The sequence below is a fragment of the Dasypus novemcinctus genome, chromosome 1 (genome assembly GCF_030445035.2).
Source record: "Dasypus novemcinctus isolate mDasNov1 chromosome 1, mDasNov1.1.hap2, whole genome shotgun sequence".
Taxonomy (NCBI): Eukaryota; Metazoa; Chordata; class Mammalia; order Cingulata; family Dasypodidae; genus Dasypus; species Dasypus novemcinctus.
Genome location: NC_080673.1, coordinates 137,712,800 through 137,733,314, shown reverse-complemented (window position 1 = coordinate 137,733,314; position 20,515 = coordinate 137,712,800). Strand labels below are relative to the sequence as shown.

Genomic DNA, 20,515 nt, shown 5'->3' with positions numbered 1-20,515 from the left:
TCAGTAAAATCACAGGTTATAAGATTAATGCTCATAAAAATCAGTAGCATTTCTGTACACCAATAATAAGCAATCTGAGGAGGAAATCTAGAAAAAAATCTCATTTACAATAACAATTAAAAGAATCAAATACTTAGGAATAAACTTAACTCAAGATGTAAATGACTTATACACAGAAAACTACACAACACTGTTTAAGGAAATAAAAGAAGACAAATAAATGGAAGAATATTCCCTGTTCATGGATGGGAAGACTAAACATCAATAAGGTGCCTATTCTACCCAAACTGATCTACAGATTTAATGCAATCCCAATAAAAATCAACACAGCATTTTTTACTGAATTGGAAAAATTAACTATGAAATTTATTTGGAAGTGGAAGAGGTTTTGAATAGCCAAAGACATATCGAAAAAGAAAAATGAATTGGAGGAATCACACTACCTATCTTTAAAACATACTACAAAATTACTCTTGTCAAAACTGCATGGTATTGGCACAAGTGTAGACATCCTGAACAATGGAACCAAACCAAGAGTTCTGAAATAGATCCTTGCATATACAGTCATCTGATATTCAACAAGGCCACGAAGCGCACTCATCAGGGAGAGAATGGCCTCTTCAACTGGATATCCATATCTAAAAGAATGAGAGAGGATCATCATCTCACACCTTATACAAAATGAACTCAAGATGCATCAAAGATCTAAATATAAGAGCCAAGAACATAAAGACCTTGGACGATAATGTAGGAAAGCATCTACAGGACCTTATAATAGGAAATGGTTTCAGGAATATCACACCCAAAACTGAAGAAGCAAAGGAAAAATAGAAAAATGGGCCCTCCTCAAAATTAAAAACTTTTACACCTCAAAGGAGTTTCCCACAAAAGTGAAAAGACAGCCTAGGGAAGTGAATATGGCTCAAGGATAAGACCTCTGCCTACCATATGGGAGGATCCAGGCTCAATCACTGGGGCCTTCTGGTGAAAAAGGAGAAGAGAAAGCATACCTGTGTAGTGAGCCAGGGTCCGTGTGGTGAGCCGAGTGCCCATGCAGTAAGCCAAGTGCCCATGTGGTGAGTCAAGTGCCTGCATGGCGAGCCTGGTCCCCATGTGGATGCCCGTGTGGTAAGCCCAGTGCCCACATGGTGAGCTGAGTGCCCATGCAAGTGCCCATGTGGTGAGCCAAGAGCCCACTGGTGAACTGAGTGCCTGTCTGGTGAGCTGAGTGCCTGCACGAGTGCCCATGTGGCAAGCTGAGTGCCTGCACTGTGAACCAAGTGCCTGCATGGAGAGCCAAGTGCCCCCATGGTGAGCTGAGTGCCCATGCAAGTGCCTGTGAGATGAGCTGAGTGCCCACATGGTGAGCCAAGTGACCACATAAGTGCCCACATGGTGAGCCAGTACCCATGTAGCAAGCCAGTACTCACATGGTGAGCTGAGGGCCCATGCAGCAAGCTGACTGCCCATGCAGTGAGCCAGTGCCTGCACAAGTGAGTTATGCAGCAAGATGAAGATGCAACAAATGAGAGATGAAGGGGAGAGTCAAAGTGAAGAGACCAGGAACTGAGGTGGTACAATCGACAGGGAACCTCTCTCTCCACATCAGAGGTCCCCAGAATCAAATCCTGGTGAATGCTAGAGGAGAAAGACTAGGAGAGAAGATCCAAAACAAAAAACAAAACAAACAAAAACAAAAAACAAAAAAAAAAAACAAAAAAAAAAAAAGAGAGAGAAAGAAATAAATTCAGAAGAATACACAGTGAATGGATACAGATAAAAAAAAAACAGCAGGGCAGGACTGGGGGAGAGGGAGGGGAAGAAAAAAATTAAAAAGTTAAAATTAAAAGATAAAGAAAAGACAGCCTACACAATGGGAGAAAATATTAGACAGCCTACACAATGGGAGAAAATATTTGGTAACCATATATCTGATAGGAGCCTAATATCCAGCATATCTAAAGAAATCCTATATCTTGAAAATAAAAAGACAAACACCCCATTTAAACTATGGGCAAGTGATATGAACAGACAATTCTTTAAAAGAAATACAAAAGGCTTAAAAGCACATGAAAAGATGCTCAACATCACTAGCTATTAGGGAAATGCAAATCAAAGTACAATAAGATATCTTACACCCATTAGACTGGTGACCATTAAAAAAACATAGGACTACAAGTGTTGGAGAGGATATGGATGAATGGGAACCCTCATCCATGGCTGGTGGTAATGTAGAATGGTCCAGCCATTGTGGAGGAAAGTTTGGTAGTTCCTCAAAAACTAACCAGAGATCTGCCATATGATCCAGTAATTCCACTGCTGGGTATATATCTGAAAGAATTGAAAACAAGGACACGAACAGGTGTATGCACACCAAAGTTATTGTGGCATTATTCACTATTGTCACAAATTGGAATCAACCCAAATGCCCATCAACAGATGAATGGATAAACAAAATGTGGTATATACATATGATGGAATATTACTCAGCTGTAAGAAGTAATACAATACTAACACAAAGGATAACATTAATAAATCTTGAGTGAAGCAAGTCAGGCATTGAAGGACAAATATTAGATGACCTTATTGATATGAATTAAGCAAATTGAGCAGACTCAGAGAGCTAGAGTCTGGAAGATGGGTTTACAGGAAATAGAAAGTGAGAGGAAGGTTGTGAACCAATGCCCATATGTGCCAAATATATGATGAGGTGAAAGTGAATAGTTGTGCAGTGAAGGGATATGACAGTAGTATAATGAAACTATTGGGTTGGGTGGTGCAAGTTTGACAGGGGGATAGGGTGGGGAGTGTGGGTTGGAAGTGGGGTAGGGTTGGGGAAGGGAGCCAGTGAACACTGGGGATTGGTAAGTATGTGGTTGAAACTGTAATGTTGGGAAAGCTCTTTTGGCAATATGAAGAAGGATTACTGGTTTAGGGTGTTGAAAGGGGGTGTATTTGGGACAGGGCACATCTGGGTAGTCTTATAGAGAATGTGTGAGTGATCATTTTGTCATAGTGTGTTGTATCAATGGGTGGAGACCCACACAATGAGCAGAAAAGAGTTGGATTCCGATCCTGGGGAGGTCCAATATGTTCTCAAACAGAGGGGAGGGTGTCTCTCAAAAGCATGGGCAGTTCCTAATATGGGAGGACAGACCAGTGTGTCAAGCTGTCAGTGTTGTTGCAAGTAACCATGAATCCTGTCCATCAAGGAGTGAAGTCTGGTGTCAGCTGTGGGTCCCGAGGGAAGGGAGAGGGAGGAATAGAGTAAATGGAAGAGTGGGTATTTAGGGGACAATGGAAGTGTCCAGTGATCTTCCAATGATGGATACAGGCCATTTTGAATTTCATCAAAAATTTATAGAAGTGTATGGTCTAGTCTAGAATGTGGACCATAATGTAAACCATTAACCATGGTTAGTGGCTATGTTTCAGTATTTGTGCATCAGTTATAACAATTGTACCATCCATATATAACAAGGTTATTGATACGAGAGGGGGGAATAAGGGGAGGGAGTTGGATATTTGGAATTTCCCTGTGTTCTGTATGTGACTTTACTGTGACCTAAAACTTCTTTGATGACAAAATTTTAAAAAGTAAGACACTGGGCAAGAAATAGAAGACAATGTCACTGTACATATAGGAAGACAGATATTACAGTGATGAAATGTAAAAAATAAAAAATTTTTAAATGTTTTTCATTATTTTTTAATATCCCAATTTTTAATTTTATTTTTTCTAAATAATTATGTATTTTATTTCTTATGTTTAAATCTTTCATTATTATTTCATTTTCCTATTAATTGAATTTGGCAATATTCTTGGCTTCATTTTTGAAAAAGTTTTGGACCACAGAAGGATTACAACTGTGGCAGGGGAAGATCATTGGTGTGGGGTCGTCAGTGATGGGGGATACATGGGAGGAAGTTCACCTGGGCATACATATAAGGCACATAAATGCATTGAAATGTTCAGGGGGAATTGTCACAGTGGGTGGAGATTCACACAATAACTGAAAGAATACTGAATTCCCATTCTGGGGAGCTCAGTCACATTCTCTAATGGAATAGCAACAATCCTCCAAGTACAGGAGCAATAACAAATGAAGAAGGATGGTCCATTGATTGGCTCTTGATGTTGACAATTATGCTTATCAGCCTTTGCTCTTGAAATTGCAACTTAGCCTAGTGCTGTAGGGTGCCTAAGAGTTACCTCTTGAGAGCCTCAACGTTGCTGTAATGTGGCCTCTTTCTAAGCCAAACTCAGCATATAAATGCATTACCTTTCCCCCAGCATGGGATATGACTCCTGGGAATGAGACTTCCTGTACTGAGGAATTACTACCAAACACCAATGAGCAATGCAACTAGAAAAAGACCTTGAATAAAAGAGGGAAAAGGTAAAGACAAATGAGTTTATATGGCTAAGGGACTTCAAAGTGTGTAGGGAGGTCATCCCAAATGTAACACTTATGCATGTCTCAGCAGGATCTCATAGACTGCCAAAGTAGATACTACCCCAAATAGTGGGGCTCCTGAGGGCTCTGAAGACATAGAGGTCCTACAATCATAGCAGATAGCTCTGGAGTTTGGTGCATCACCAGTGGGCCCTACATTGGAGTTTGTGCTCCCAAGTGTGACAGAGTTGGGTGCAGCTATGTCTTCTCCACAAAGGCTTCTTCTGGCCCTTCTCTTTGAACCTATAGTTGGTGCTGGAGTTGGTAGGTATACATGCAAAAGACTTGATTTTTTGGGCTGTCCATGTGCCATCTGGCCTCTGAACCTCAGCGGAGTTGCAACACCTACCCTCCAGTTCATTGGACTCACCCACGATAACTAATAAGTAGGAGATGATGGACCACCACCAACCAAGGAACCAAGAGAGTCTACAACTGTGAGCAAGAGAATCCCATCATCCATCAGCCATATGGTATCAAGGCCCCTCTCAATTACAGGTGAAGTGAGAATCACCATCCCAGAATTCTCAAGATTGGGGAATAAAATATGGGCTGAAGTAGACTTACTGATATTCTACTACAGACTTTTTGTGATTCTAGTAATGGAGGAACTTAGGTCATTGAAGTGGAGGCAGTGGCCACTGGAGGTTGGGAGGGCAGGGAGAGGGAAAAACATGTGTAGTATGGGGGCATTTTCAGGACTTGGAATTGTCCTGGATGACATTGCACTGACAGATACAGGCCATTATATATCCTACCATAACCTACAGAATTTAGTGGGAAAGAGTGTAAACTACAATATTAACTATAATCCATGCTTAGTGGCAATGGTCCAAATGTGTTTATCAATTGCAATGGATGTACCACACTAATGAGAGATGTTAATGTGGGGAAGGGTGGCGTGAGGTATATGGGAATCCCTTATATTTTTTGGTGTAACATTTTGTGTAATCTAAGTATATTTAAAAAAAATAAAAAATGAAGAAAAAACTTTAGAGATATGTGAAACATAATGATATTCAGTAAGAAGAAAATTAATTTGGGTTTGCACAATTTCAACAAAGATTGATAGTGTTTATGGGGAAAAGTACAGCAATAATCTCTTCTGTAATTTTTATTAATAGTAATGTTATTGTTTTTAGCCCTATTGTACTCACTCTTTTAAAAAAATTTCTAGTATCGTGAAAGTCCTACTTCAGTAAGACCCATTTAAATACAGTTGATTTTTAGCAGGGATCTTTTAGGGCACATATCCATGTTTTAGAAAACTGTTAATTGGTTATACATGTTTTTCAAAGCTGTTAGCTGGCTATCAGGCCATAATTGGAAACTTGTTCTCTTTGTTTATAGGAAAGCATTCATCCTGAACAATTTGGTACCAACATATTTTTTATATAGTTAAGTGTGTGTGTTTATTTAGAAGTTAGAAACTTTAAACACTGGCTTATGTTCCATTTGGATTCATTATTGCATTGTCTCTGGCTACCAAGACAAATTTTGTAAAGTTTTTTGTCTTGTATTTCCAAAAGTAATTTGATTATAAAGTGCAAAAAAGGTATTTTCTTTTGAATTATCTAGTCTTTTCTTGGATATATAATAATTAACTAGTGAAGTTTGTCACTCAGAATATGAGTAGGGCATTATGGTTTTGTGTATTCTTGAAATGGTTTACTTTAACTTTGCTGCAGGTTTTTTTAGCTGACACTTACCTCATGTATAATATATGTAACTTGGTTAAATAAAGTAGTAGGTAATTGAAATTTCAATAGAATTAAGTGAAGTGTAACATTCTAAAATTCATTCGAGTTTCAAACTTAGTTATTGAACATAAAGCATGTTAAAATGTAAGTTACTTTGTAAACCTCATCTACAATAAAAATGATACTTTTAAAAAAGGAAAACATTGAAGATGTACATTTAGACCAGCAAATAATTTTTATCTTAATTAGCTCTCTTCTGATTTTTAGCTTACATATGTTTTGTAAACATTTCACTTATTTTGCATTTGAGACCAGAAACACTTGAAGATCTGGTCCTGCAGAGGGAGTGAGAAATTTACTCCTAGATCAGAAATGCTTCCCTCTGAGTAAAAGTGTTTCTTTAAGATGAGCCACAGAGGGCCATATTTTACTTAACCTTTCTGCTATAGGAAATAGTAGGTCTTACTTTGTTTTTAAAGTTTGTGTCCCAAATTGTTTTCAATCTTTTGTTTATAATTTATAAATTATAAGAAGCTGCATTTAATTTTTAAACCTGGGAAGATAAATCAGACTTAACATGTTTATAGGGTCAATTCTCTAAGAAGAAAAGTGCGGTCCAAAACAGCAAAAGAGGACCAGGTAAACAATGTCATCTTTATTTTTAATACATGTACTTGGTCTTTTGACTGTGTCTTTTATGCCACTAGTTTAAATGTATGCATGATGTGAATGCAAAGCATTTCTTCTGTATTAAATTGTAGATGTTGTAGTTAAGACTTTACAATATACTTCAATTTTTAAAAATGCAATTAACCTCTAAAAAATACATAGAACTGAATGAAAAGGAAACATAACATACAAAAGATTGTGGGGTGCATCAAAAGCAGTACAGAGAGAGAAATTTATAACACTAAATGCTTAGATTAGAAAGGAGGAATGATCTTAAATCAATAATCAAATTCCCATCTCAAGAAACTCAAAAAGGTAGCAGGAAAAAAAAAAACCAAAACAAGCAAAAGGAAGGGTGTAGTAAAGATAAAGAGCAAACACCAATGCAACTTAAAGCAATAGGGAATGTTAATGAAACAAAAAGCTGGCTCTTTGAAAAAATAATAAAATTGATAAAATCTGTAATATTGACAAAAAATATCAAAATAGCACACAAATCACCAATATCTGGAATGAAACCAGAGATACCACAAAAGAACCTGCTGCCATTAAAGAATAATAAGGGAATACTATGAACAATTTCAGGCTCATATATTTGACAAATTAGAAGAAATGGACCAATTCCTCAAAAACCACAAACTACCAAAACCCAACTAGGATGAAATAGATAACCTGAATAGTCTTGTAACTATTAAAGAAATTGAATTCGCAACTAAACAACTCCTGAAAAAAGAAATCTACAGGCCAAGATGATTTCACTGGAGAATTTTATCAAACACACAAATAAGAATTAACACCAATTTTATACAATACTTTTCAGAAATGAGAAGAAAAAGGAATACGTCCCAACTCATTTTGTTAAGTCGTATTTACTCTGACACCAAAATTAGGCCAAAATAGTATTCACACAATCACAAACACACACACACACACACAAAATACATGCTAATATTTCTTATGAACTTAGATGCAAAAATCTTCAACAAAATTTTAGCTATTTGAATCCAACATCCAACAATGTATAAAGAGGTAATATAGTGACTGGGGGGGGGGGGGGATGTCAGGGGAAGAAGAGATGTGATGTGGGGGCATTTTCAGGACTTGGAGTTATCCTAAATGATATTGTGGGGACAGATGCTGGACATTATATATCCTGCCATAACCCACTGAATGTACTGGGGGAGAGTGTAAACTGCATTGTAAACTATTATCCATATAGTGCAGCAGTGCTCCAAAATGTATTCACCAAAGGCAATGAATGTGCCATAATGATGAAAGAGGATGTTGATGTGGGAGGAGTGGGTGGGGATGGTGGGTGGGGTATATGGAAACTTCATATTTTTTAATGTAACATTTTTTGTTATCTATGTATCTTCAAAAGAATACAATTAAAAATGATGAGGGTGGGAGAGTGGGGAGTGGGGTATACGGGAACCTCTTATGTTTTTAGTGTAATGTTTTGTGTGATCTATTAACTTTAAAAAAAGATAATTAAGAAATTAAATTAAATTTTAAAGAAGAGTCTATTAACAGGAAAAAAAAGAGGTAATATACCACAAGAAAGTGGGATTTATTTCAGGTATGCAAGGCTAGTTTCATATTTGAAAATCAATCAAATTAATCTACCATACTACTGAGCAAAAGAAAACTCATATGATCAAGTCAATTGACACAGAAAAAACATTTGAAAAAATTCAGTGCGTATTTATGATTAAAAGCTCTCAGTACATTCGGAAGCCTATAAAGACTGTTCACAAAAATTTATAACTAATATCATACTTTATAGTGAACAACTGAATAATTTCCCTCTGTGATCAGGAAGTATCAAAAGTGTCCACAGTTACCACCCTTATTCAACATAGTCCTAGATGGCCTACCCACTGCAATAAGGTAATAAAAATAAATAAAAGGCATATATATTGGAAAAAAGAGATATTTTTCTCTATTTGCAGACTACATTATCATTTACATAGAAAATCCCATAAAAGAAAATTTTGGGGACTTCAAACTAGGCAAAGAGTTCTTAGACTTAAGACTAGAAGCACCAACTATAAGAAGAAAAATTGATTAATTGGATCTCATCAAAATCTAAATTTCTAGACTCTCTTCTACGCCCCTCTCTCCTGTCTTTTTTTTTCAGGCTCTAGCACATCCTTTAGTATTTCCTGAAAATCTGGTCTCTTGCTTAGAAATTCTCTCAGTTTCTGTTTATCTGTGAATATTCTAAAATGCCCTCATTTTTGAAAGAAAATCTTGCCAGATTTAAGATTCTTGGCTGGAAGTTTTTCTCTTGTAGTATCTTAAATATATCATATCACTGACTTCTTGCCTCCATGGTTTCTGGTGTGAAATCAGCACTTAATCTTTTTTGGGTATCCTGTGTATGTTATTTATTGCTTTTCTCTTGCTGTTCTCAGAATTCTTTGTCTTTGGCATTTGACATTCTGAATAGTATGTGTCCCAGACTTGGTCTATTTGGATATTTTCAAATGGGAGTACATTGTATTTCTTGGACATGGATATTTACATCCTTCAGTAAGGTTGGGAAATTTTCTGCCATTATTTCTTCAAATATTCCTTCTGCCCCTTTTCACTTTTCTTCTCCTTCTGGGACACCCATTACACATATGTGTGCACATCTTTTGCTGTCATTTAGTTTCCGGAGTCCTTGTTAGATTTTTTTCATTCTTTTCTGCACCTGTTCTTTTGTGTGTTCACTTTCAGGGGCAATTTCTTTGAGCTCTCAAATCCCTTCTTCTGCCTCCTCTAATCTGCTATTATATGATTCCAATGTTTTAAAAATTTCATTTATTGTGTTTTTCATTCCCATAAGATCTGCTGTTTTTCTGTGTATGCTTTCAAATTCTTCTTTGTGCTCATCCAATGTCTTCTTAATATCCTTAACCTCATTAGCTCTCTCATTTAATTTTTAAGGAAATTTCATTAGTTGTCTCAACTCCTTTATGCCATTTGGAGGCTTATCTTGTTCCCTTCAATGGGCCATATCTTCCTGTTTCGTGGTATGGACTTTGGTGTCTTGGTACCTGGCTTACTAGAGTATTTATTCTGGGTGCAGTTTATCTCTTTAGTTTCAGGCTTCCTGCCCTTTCTTCTCCCTTGCTGGTTGTGCAGTAAGAGCCAAGGATGTAGTTGGTGGTGTAAACTGTGGAGGCTTACGCTGCTCTCATTGCCCCAGGGACCAACAAACTTTCCCAACTTTCTCCTTTGCCAGGGGTAGGGACAGAGTCACAGCTGTGTGGAATAATCTAAGTTGTGCAGGCCTAGACTGTAGTTGCCCAGTGAGACTGATGAAGCTTCATGCCCCTTTCTCCCCTGCCTGGGGCAGGGATTGAGATGCAGGTGTAGGGAGCTAACTATGCAGTGTGAGTCCAAGATGACTGTAGTTGCCCTGGTAGACTTCCAATTATTCAGTCTGTGCCAGCCAAATGTACCTGCCATTACCTTCATAAGCTGGTGCAGGGCCCACCAGCCTCCTCTCTCCCAGAGGTGGGGCTGTAGCCCAGGCCAGAGCCGCAGACCGATCTGGGTGAAAGAAACTGCTCTCTGCAGTCATTGATTTTTAGTCAGCCCGGCTTGCCCTCATGCTGGGGTTGGAATCAAAATGGTGGCCACTGACCTCTTTCTGACTTGGACAGGTTCAAATTTAAGCTATTCTTAGGGTTATACTTTAGCTAGCCAAATTTACTAATCAGCTGAAATTGGTAGCCAACTGTCTCTTCCTCTCCTGTTTTTGGGAAATGGAGCTTCCAATTCCATCCATGGAATAGCTCCTGGGGTAGTTTGCATGCCAAATTAGGATGATCACGAGCTTCTGTGGTTTGGCCGGTAATTTCCTGGAGAGGCAGGCACAGGTCCCCCCAGCTTCCTCCCTTTCCTCTGTGGCCTAGGCTCAAGCTGCAATCTGATTTGGGTGGAAAGAAGCCCGTCCCTACCAGCAATGTGATTTTCAGTCTGCCCCACTTCCCCTTGTGCCAGGTGCAGAGTTAAGATGGTGGCTACTGGCCTCTCCTGACTTGGACAGACTCAAACTTTAGCTATTTTTAGGATTATATTTTACCCCGCCAAATTCACTTATCAGTAGCTGAAGTTGGTGCCTAACTGTCTCTTCCTCCCCCATTTTTGGGAAGTGGAGCTTTCAACTCCAGCTGTGGAACAGCTCCTGAGAGGGCTTGAACCTCCAATGGAGGATGGTTACTGGCCCCTGTGGTGTGGAGTGCTCTACTTATGAATCTTCTCTGCAGATGGGCAGTCTCCTCCTTCCATTCCTTTAAGGATGTTGCAGGATGCTTGCCTGGTGTCCTGTAATCCCCAAACAGGTGCTTCAGCTAGCTCCAGATAGCGCTAAGTGTTTACTAACTGCCCTGTAGCAGGAGCTGACTCTAGGACCATCTTGCTGGTTGTCCTTTGGCTTCACTTTTTCAATGCCTGTATTTTTTATGTAACATATATGTAATCTAAGTATCTTTTAAAATATATAAATATTTTTAAATGGTCTTGTATTTAAAATACATAAAGAACTCACAAAACCTAACTTTAAAATGACCAAAAAAAAAAAACAATCCAATTAGAAAATGGGCATTAGTCATGCACAGATATTTCACCATATATTTTCATATACATATGAAAAATGTCCACCATTATTAGCATTAGGGAAATACAAATTAAAACCACAATAAGCTATCACAACACATCTATCAAAATGGCTAAAATGAAAATTGTGTTACACCAACATTTGGCAATGATGCAGAGAAATTAGATTCTTCATACATTGCTGGTTGAGTTTGGAATGGTAAATTACTCTGGAAAACATTTTTTATTTTCTTGCAAACTGAAGCTCAGCATTTATCCCAGAGCAATGAAGACTTATTCATGTGGGAACTTGTACACGAATGTTCATGCAGCTTCATTTGTAACAGCCCAAAACTGACCAACTGCCCAAATGTCCTTCAATGGTTGAATGGATAAACAAATTATGGTACATCCATACTATGGAATACCACTCAGCAATTAAAAGGAATGTACCATTGATACATACAATGGCCTGGATGGACATCAAGGAAACTATGCTGAGTGAACAAGGACACTCTCAAAAGGATATAAACTCCATAATTCAATTTATACAACATTCATGAAATAATTGTAGAGATGGAGAATGGATTAATGGTTACCAGGCTTTACAGATGGAAAGGGTTAGGCATAACTATAAACAGATTATATGAGGAGATCTTTAGATGGTATAGTTGAACTACCTGAATGGGGGTGGTGGTTATGTAAGGTTACACATATCATAAGATTAAAACTATACATATACACACAGACACACACAAATGAATGCATATATAACTGAAATCTGAATAAACTCCATGGATTGTACTAAAGTCAATTTCTTGGTTCTGACGTTGTACCATAGTTATGTGAGATAATACGGGGGGAGTCTGGTGAAAGGTACAGGTACAAGAAAGTTCTCTGTAAAAATTTTTTTGCAAGATCCTGTGAATCCATAATTATTTCAAAATAAAATTTAGAAAATCAAGCAAGCATGCTGGTAGAAAGTCTGGATTATCTTTCTATTCTCTTTGTAGAAAATATTACAAAGAATTTGAATTTGAAGAAGCAATCAAAGAGTATACATCCAAAAGATATAAGGGAAATAAAAGTATTACAGAGATATGTCAGATAACTAATTGATGAAAAGAGAGTGCTCTTTTCTGGATTTTGTGATGTTCAAAAGGAACTTTAGTCAGCTTTAAAAAATTTGTGATTTGTATTATTTCTTTCCTGTTCTAACTAAATACTCACTATTGTAACTAAAAAAAATTCTTGAGTAGTGGATGAAGTATTCAATCTGATTGAAGAGATTTTTGATTGGAAACAAACCAAAAATGGGTTAAAATAAATATTAAAGATCAATATTTTTGGTTAGTTTATACTTACACTAAATAAAGGATGCTATAAAATAAGTTAAATACTAAACTTAGAAGGCAAGAGTGTTACTGATCCAAAACTATGAGAAAACCCAAATAACTTTAAAAAATTACCCAACAGAGAAAACAAGTTACATCAAATGTTATTTGGGTTTGCTCTAAGATAATTCATGTAGAGCTAGAGGCAAAGTTTAAATATTTTGAAGGCCTTGGGAAACAGAACAAATATAATTGACTAAAGACGAATTTTTCAAAAAAGGTTGAAGGAATAGAAGTAATAGAAAAAGAAAACATATTTTGGAAAAAAGAAAATAATTACTCAATAAATACATGAAAGTTTATAAAATGGCAATGAGGTAGAAAATTAATACATGAAAAAAACCAATAACTGGAAATACATATTTTTTTGAAGAAAAGACAATCTTAGCCAATTTACTCTTTTGACTATTTTTCCCCCTTTTATTTTCTTTCCTCTTTAAAACCTAGTCATATGGAACCATTGGAAAGATGGCTGATCTCTACAAAATGAGAATAAATTTATCATAAGGCTAAGAGGATTAAAATAAATTTCATCTAATTATCTATGGACATTTTTACTTCTGCAGTTTTTCTTAAAGAATATATACATAGACAATTCTTTAATAAACTTGTATTTGATTACCTGGAAACTAAATTCAAAGCTTTATTATAAAAAATTTTTATATATTTTAAATATTCTGTTTAAAAATTATTATTATAAAAAATTTATAAAAGATTAAGCTTAATATAATTCTTTATTGTTTCTTCTATATTGGACTTGCAATATATCTTTACTAAGCTAATGCTTCCAATATTTGTGTTTGGGTCCCGTGTGTATTTTAGCTGACCAGCTAGCTGTCTTTTCCAAAGGACAACTTAATCAATTCTCCAACTTCCCAGGCTCAGGGAAAAATAAGTTCTCTATTCCACAGTTATTACTATCTTTGTTTTGCAGAAGGGTAATTGAGGCACAAGTCTCAGCAACTTAACCAAAATAAACAATAATAATTATTGCTAGAGCATAGGTCTCAGGAGTCCTTGTCCAGAGTTCTTTCTTCTATGACCTGCAGCTGTTTCTAGAGTGAATCCTATGCATTTTCTATTTATACTATATGTATTACTTTACCAGAAGAAACGATTTTTTTTTCAAATTTTTGTTTAACTGTACAACCTCTCATTTTTTTTCGGTACATTTCTAAAAATGTGCAAAATGGAATGCGTCCAGACTTCCCAGTGTCTTGTGTTATTTATTAATTTAAGAAAACAATGACAACAAAAAGCAGCAAAAAACAAAAACAAAAACAAAAAACAACTTTCTTGTTCCCTGATCACTTTCAATATATTTAGAGTTCAAGGCAAAACAGGGAATCATTCATTTAACAAAACTGAGTTCCTGCCGTGTGCTGAGCCCTATGCTAATCTTAGGATGTCATCATGACTACAACAGATCATTTCCTGCATCCAAGGAATTATCAGTCTTTTACAGAGAGAATTGAAACTATAGAAATAAAAGCAATTCTCAAGCACCCTTGTGAAACGCAGAAATATCAGGAAGAATTACTGTTACGATGGGAATTAGAGATGACTCAACTGTAACTTACATAGGCAGGCAACTGAGAGTCTGGTGATGAAAAGATGGGTCACCAGCAGATGTCTGCATGGGCCAGTGATGATTAAGATCTAAACACTTCACTGTCATCAGCAAGACTGTGAACCACCTAGGTCATATGGCAACGTGGGAGAGTTGATCGCTTTTAAGTTCCTACCATTTGGCCTAATGGGAGCTCAAAATCAAAAGCAAATTTCTTTCTTAAAAAAATCAAAATAACATTTCACACACACCTGCAGCGCTTCAACAAAACGGTTCCTTCAGGAAGTCTTGCTTTTCTATTTAAAGCCAAGTGCATTGTACTCGGTGTCTACTCTGTTCTATCTGCATTGTTAATAGAACTGATGTTGGGCAATATGAGATGTCAGGTTCTCATCCTCAAGCTATTGATTCTTCTTTCTGATTTTGGACAAACCTATAATGTAATTTTCTCCTCTATTTAAATAGTATGATGCCTGCTTGAGCTCTGTGGCACTTTTGGGAGAAAATTAATGAGAAAATCTCTCTTGGTGACTTGTAATATTCTGTCAGTCTTGTAGTCTCATTTCTCCATTTAAACAACTTAAACAAGTTCTTGTAAAATGAAACCTTCAAAGTTAATTGGTGGTAGGCTGACAACACCCCAAGGCTGACATCTCATACCCCAAACATCTTTCAATTGCTCTTTATGTCTGTGTTTCAAAAGAGATAGTGCCTATGCCTGAGATGGTTACTATCAGCTTCTGGTATCTTCTTTCTCCTTCTACCCCTCCCTACCCTGGACCAATCTTACCCCGCATGCTATTGGAGAGGTTATGGTAATATAATCTAAAATATCAGGCCTCCTGCCACCTCAGCCTAAGTCATATTTGTGCCCCTCATATTGAGATAACTTTACCTGCACCTTTATATTCCAGATTTGGACTGGGGGGAGTGTTGCAAGAGGGGTAGTTAGGCATTACAGATTACCATATCTGTATCATAGTGTAGAATAGTATTATATACATGCTTTTAGTTAATTCAAGCAACTGTATGAAAATATTTTAAAAGAAAGAACAAGTACTGTTATGTTTGCATTATTGTACAACTCTTATTTCATGATTATTTCCACAATAATCAAGAGTACAATCTTTGCACTGATTGTGTGTTCATTAACAAGTAGATGATAGATTTAAAAATTAAAAGTGTTTTCACTTTATGATGAAATAAAGACATTTTATCCATAAATGAGAAGATCATTAAAAGAATAAAATGTAACAAGGGAAGAGCAATAATATTTCTTACCTCTAAGATAAGGTAATGAAGTATCTATCTTCAGGAAGCTTTCATCTGATTCCAACTTCTGATGCAAAATGTTATCAGCTTGTCTCTTTATTGCATCTGCATTGCTAGAAGCAAACTGAAATTGAAGCAATACATTTATTTGCAAACCATCATTATTTGGCCTGAAAAACAAAAACACCAGAACAAATGAGTGAGGTCAGAGCCACAGTAATTAATTAATGTAATAATATGTTACATTATAACTTTATGACTATAGTTTAGTAGTCATGTCTTCCAGAAAGCACAAGATAAATGTGTTATACATTTTATTTTCATTGAATTCTCCCTTTATACATTACACAAGCATAATATCTGAATTATTCCCTGCTTATAAACCTTGGTCATATTCACAGAGGGCAAAGTATCTGAGAGTTCTAGAAATTTGTTTTCTGGAAAGTGAACCAAAAGCACTTGTTAAAACCACTAATTTTGTGTTTTTACATATATATATATCTTTGTGTATTTTGAGTATATATATATATCTTTGTATATATCATCTTTAAAATTCATGATAGTTGTTTATTGTAAAGAAGAAATAAATAAAATTGAAAAGAAAGTTGATTGTAAGAATCTTTTACTAAAACTCAAAAGTCTTTAAAAGGACAACCAATAAAATGTCTTTCACTTAATAAATTCTGTCAGTATAGGTACTCTATGCAGAAAGACTAAAAGTTAAATGTAATAATGTTAAATAACTTTTGCTTTTGGTATAACTAAAATTTTCAGAACCTGTCCACAAAAGCAAATAAATGAAGAATAACTAAACAATACAAACTCAACTTTTCCATTGTACAAATTAATTAGTTGTGATTACCTAAGGTTGACAACATGAGACTTGAGGTAAGGATGGTTTAAACTGGATCTTCGAAATATGTTATCTATCTGAGAAAACAAAAATCCCAACAGAATAGAATTGTGTTAAGTACGAATTTCACACATTTCAATAAGTCACAAAAATTCTTGTATGAAACCTGATGTGATCCAAATTGCATTTACTTTGATGTTTGTTTACAGCTATCATCAGAAAGCAGAAGAGACATAATCCTGTTCACTTATAAATCATTCCTACAACTGGATGTTGATATTTGAACAACTTGTCACATGTTTAATGATGACTGATATAATGAGTTTAATTAAGCCAGACATTTTTAATTTAAAAAATTTATATTTTTGAGAAATCAGTGTGTATGGACTTATGCCCTCTTATGATTCACTATTATTCAAGCTCAATGTTATTCTCATGTGTGTGATTAAAGGATGAGATTTTTAAAGCTTTAGTAAAACTTTCTAACTCAAATGTTGCTCTCATGGTAAACAGGGGAGGGCAGGAGAATGTATGTCTATTTTTAAAAATGAATATCTTCATCAAGAAAAATGTAAGTAGCGATGGCATAGAATACAATATGATTATAAACGCCACTTATTTGCCACTTTAGAATTCCTGATGGGATCATTTGTTGGTAGGATAAATTCCTAGAACAAATCATTCAATACAAAATCACAGCTTTTTGCACAATCTGTGGTCTTACAGTCATGCTGAATATCATTAATTTATCAAGCTGACTTGTCAAAAGAAAAGACTGAAAATATACCAAATCTTAAGTGAACCCGAGTCTCAAATTATTTCCACAATTCAGAAAAAATGATCTGCTGAATTGAGAAACCGAGTGAATGTTGAACAGTGCTTTTCACTCATCTGATTCAATATATGAAATTTTCTTGGCAAAGTGCCTGTGACATCATATTGGGTAGGTTGGTGAGTAAAAGTTCATTGACATATCAATAGTCATTAAAAATGAATGGCCATGTGTTTCTCTTCTAATTGACAATGAAGGGCAAATTGTTTTTAAGGAAATAGTTTTATAAATACATGTGCATTTATATGACAAAGTTAATACATATTCATTCTAAGAAATTAAAAAGCAAGCAATATATAAAAATATAATAAAGTGAATTAAATCATTTCTAAATCATTGTCCGGAGAAAAATGCTATTAAAGTTTTGATATACATGCCACTCTATATTATATATGCATGCATAAGTATTGATTTTATATACATGTATATATACATACACAAACAAACATATGTAGTGCCTGCTGTTTCCTTTTAACTTTTTAAATAAAGTATTATCGATTGCAATTTAGCACACAATCTGGATAAATAAACTCCACAAGTAAACTCTAAACCAGTATTAGATACTGGTTTTAATCTTTTCTGCTAGAAAAACTTTTGCTATATCTAAAACCCACAAACTAAATCAAGGGTCAGCAAAACTATGGACCATCAGTCAACTCTGTCCTGCTGCTTGTTTTTGTATTAAAATACAGGAATTAAAAATAGCTTTTATATTTTAAAATAGTGGAAAAACATAAAAAGAAGAATAGCATTTTGTGACATGTAAAATTAAATGGAATTCAAATTTGTGTCCATAAATACATTTTATTGGAATGTTGTCACACTCATTTATTTACATTTTGTCTATGCCTGCTTTTATGCTACAATGACAGACTTGATTAGTTACTCAGAGACTTAATGGCCCACAAAACCAAAAATATTTACTGCTTGGTTCTTTACAGAAACTGTTTGCTGAAGCCTGGTCTAAATTACTGTGTTTCCCCTTCTTCGTAGGATCAATATTAGTGAAGTGGCCATTTAATTATTTCTCATCTCTTTGGTATTTTTTTAACTCCTACCATGGGTCAAACACTGTGAGAAGCACCATAACAATAAGACAATATACAAGCATAAATGAATTTGCAAGTGTAGAGAAGGACATAAATATATAAAATAATAATGGTTCGGGCTCTGCAGAGGTGCATGGAAAATTTCATGAGAGCATAGGTAACCAATACTTGTATTTATTCATACACTGATTTTTCATACTTTTAAGTCATTATATCATTTTTTAAAAATTTATTTCTATCCCCTTCCCCTACCCCCCCACCCCAGTTGTCTGCTCTCTGTGTCCATTTGCTGCGTGTTCTTCTGTGTCCACCTGTATTTTTGTCAACAGCACCCGGAATCCACGTTTCTTTTTTTTTTTGAAGATTTATTTTTTATTTATTTCTCTCCCCTAACCCCCCTCACCCCCAGTGTCTGCTCTCTGTGTCCACTCGCTGCGTGTTCCTCTGTGACCCCTTCTATCCTTATCAGTGGCACTAGGAATCTGTGTTTCTTTTTTGTTGTTGTTGCGTCATCTTGCTGTGTCAGCTCTCCATGTGTGAGGCACCATTCTTGGGCAGGCTACACTTTTCTTTCATGCTGGGCGGCTCTCCTTACAGGGCACACTGCTTGTGCATGGGGCTCCCCTACGCGGGGGACACCCCTGGGTGGCACGGCACTTCTTGCACGTATCAGCACTGTGCATGGGTCAGCTCCACATGGGACAATGAGGCCCGGGCTTTGAACCACAGACCTCCCATGTGGTAGGTGGAAGCCCTAGCCATTGGGCCAAGTCTGCTTCCCTCGTGTCTCTTTTTATTGCATCATCTTGCTGTGTCAGCTCTCGATGTGTGCGTTGCCATTCCTGGGCAGGCTGTACTTTTTCACACTGAGTGACTCTCCTTATGGGGTGCACTCCTTGCAGGTGGGCTCCCCTATGCGGGGGACACCCCTGTGTGGCAGGGCACTCCTTGCACACATCAGCACTGTGCATGGGCCAGCTCATCACATGGGTCAGGAGGCCCTGGGTTTGAACCTTGGTCCTCCCATGTGGTAGGTGGATGCCCTATCTGTGGGGCCAAATTCACTTCCCCATTATATCATTTTCTCCTCAGTTAAAATCTTTAGAAAAAATAGTCTCCATTTTGTAGTTGAGGAAATTGGACCATAATAGTTAAGTTGGTAAAGGGTTCAATCAAGGTGTTTCAGACTTCAAAGCTTGGGCTTCTTCTAATTTAATATATTGCCTTTTATAACAAATATTTTCTACTCTGCCTTTTCTCTCCATAATCAACAAGACTTTAGGACAAATTACCACAAACTTGGTGGCTTAAAGAAATAGAAATTTATTTCTGTGGGAGTACACAGGTACTTAACAGTAAATCCCTAGTCAAGAAAGAGAAACTGACCATTAGAGTAAACCCACCATCATATGCAGGTGCCTGGACACCAGCAGAAAATTATAAGCCATTCTAAGGAAAAGGAAAACATGGCTCAGGCAAAGGAGCAAACTAAACCTCCAGAAGAGGCACAGGACTTTAAACAACTAATCAATAGTTGTTTCATACAAATCTCCTAAGTCAAATCATCGAATTGAAGGAAAACATAGCTAAAGAGCCATTAAGAAGGCACTGGGAGAGCACAAAGAAAAATTTGAAAACTTGAATAGAAAAATAACAGAGCTTATGGGAATCAAAGAAAAAATAAGCTAGGTTAAAAATACAATAGAAACATACAGCAGCAGATTTTAAGTTATAAAAGGAAGAATCAGTGACATGGAACACCGAACAGCTAACCTTGAAAAGGGAGAGAAACAGTGAGGGAAAAGAATGGAAAAAAATTAAGCAAATGCTCAGGAAGTTGAATGATAACATAAAGGACACCAAGATACATGTTATGGGAGTTCCAGAAGGATAAGAGAAGGGGAAAGGGACAGAAAGTGTTTGTGAGGAAATAATGGATCTGCAGGAAACACTAAATGGGTCTGCAGCCAGAAAAAAAAAAAACAAAAAAAAACAGGAGAAAGAGACTTGGAGGAAAGTGTGGAAGTGAAGAGTATCAGAAAGGGTAACAAAGACAGACAAAAATAAGATATGACATATAAAAGCCAAAGGATAACATAGTTCAAGTAAGTAATGCCTTTACAGTAATT

The 20,515-nt window shown here is 36.3% G+C and overlaps 1 protein-coding gene across 1 annotated transcript in view; it reads right to left on the bottom strand.

Annotated features, from left to right (window-relative positions):
• Positions 1–20,515, bottom strand: part of LOC101441951 (transmembrane protease serine 11G-like) — a 71,976-nt gene that overhangs the window by 20,334 nt on the left and 31,127 nt on the right. Inside the window, exons 5-6 of the mRNA XM_058303712.2 lie at positions 16,515–16,582; positions 15,662–15,822 (exon numbers count right to left, since the gene is read on the bottom strand). Of these exons, the coding sequence (XP_058159695.2) occupies positions 15,662–15,822; positions 16,515–16,582 (229 nt within the window). The remainder of the gene's footprint in view (positions 1–15,661; positions 15,823–16,514; positions 16,583–20,515) is intronic.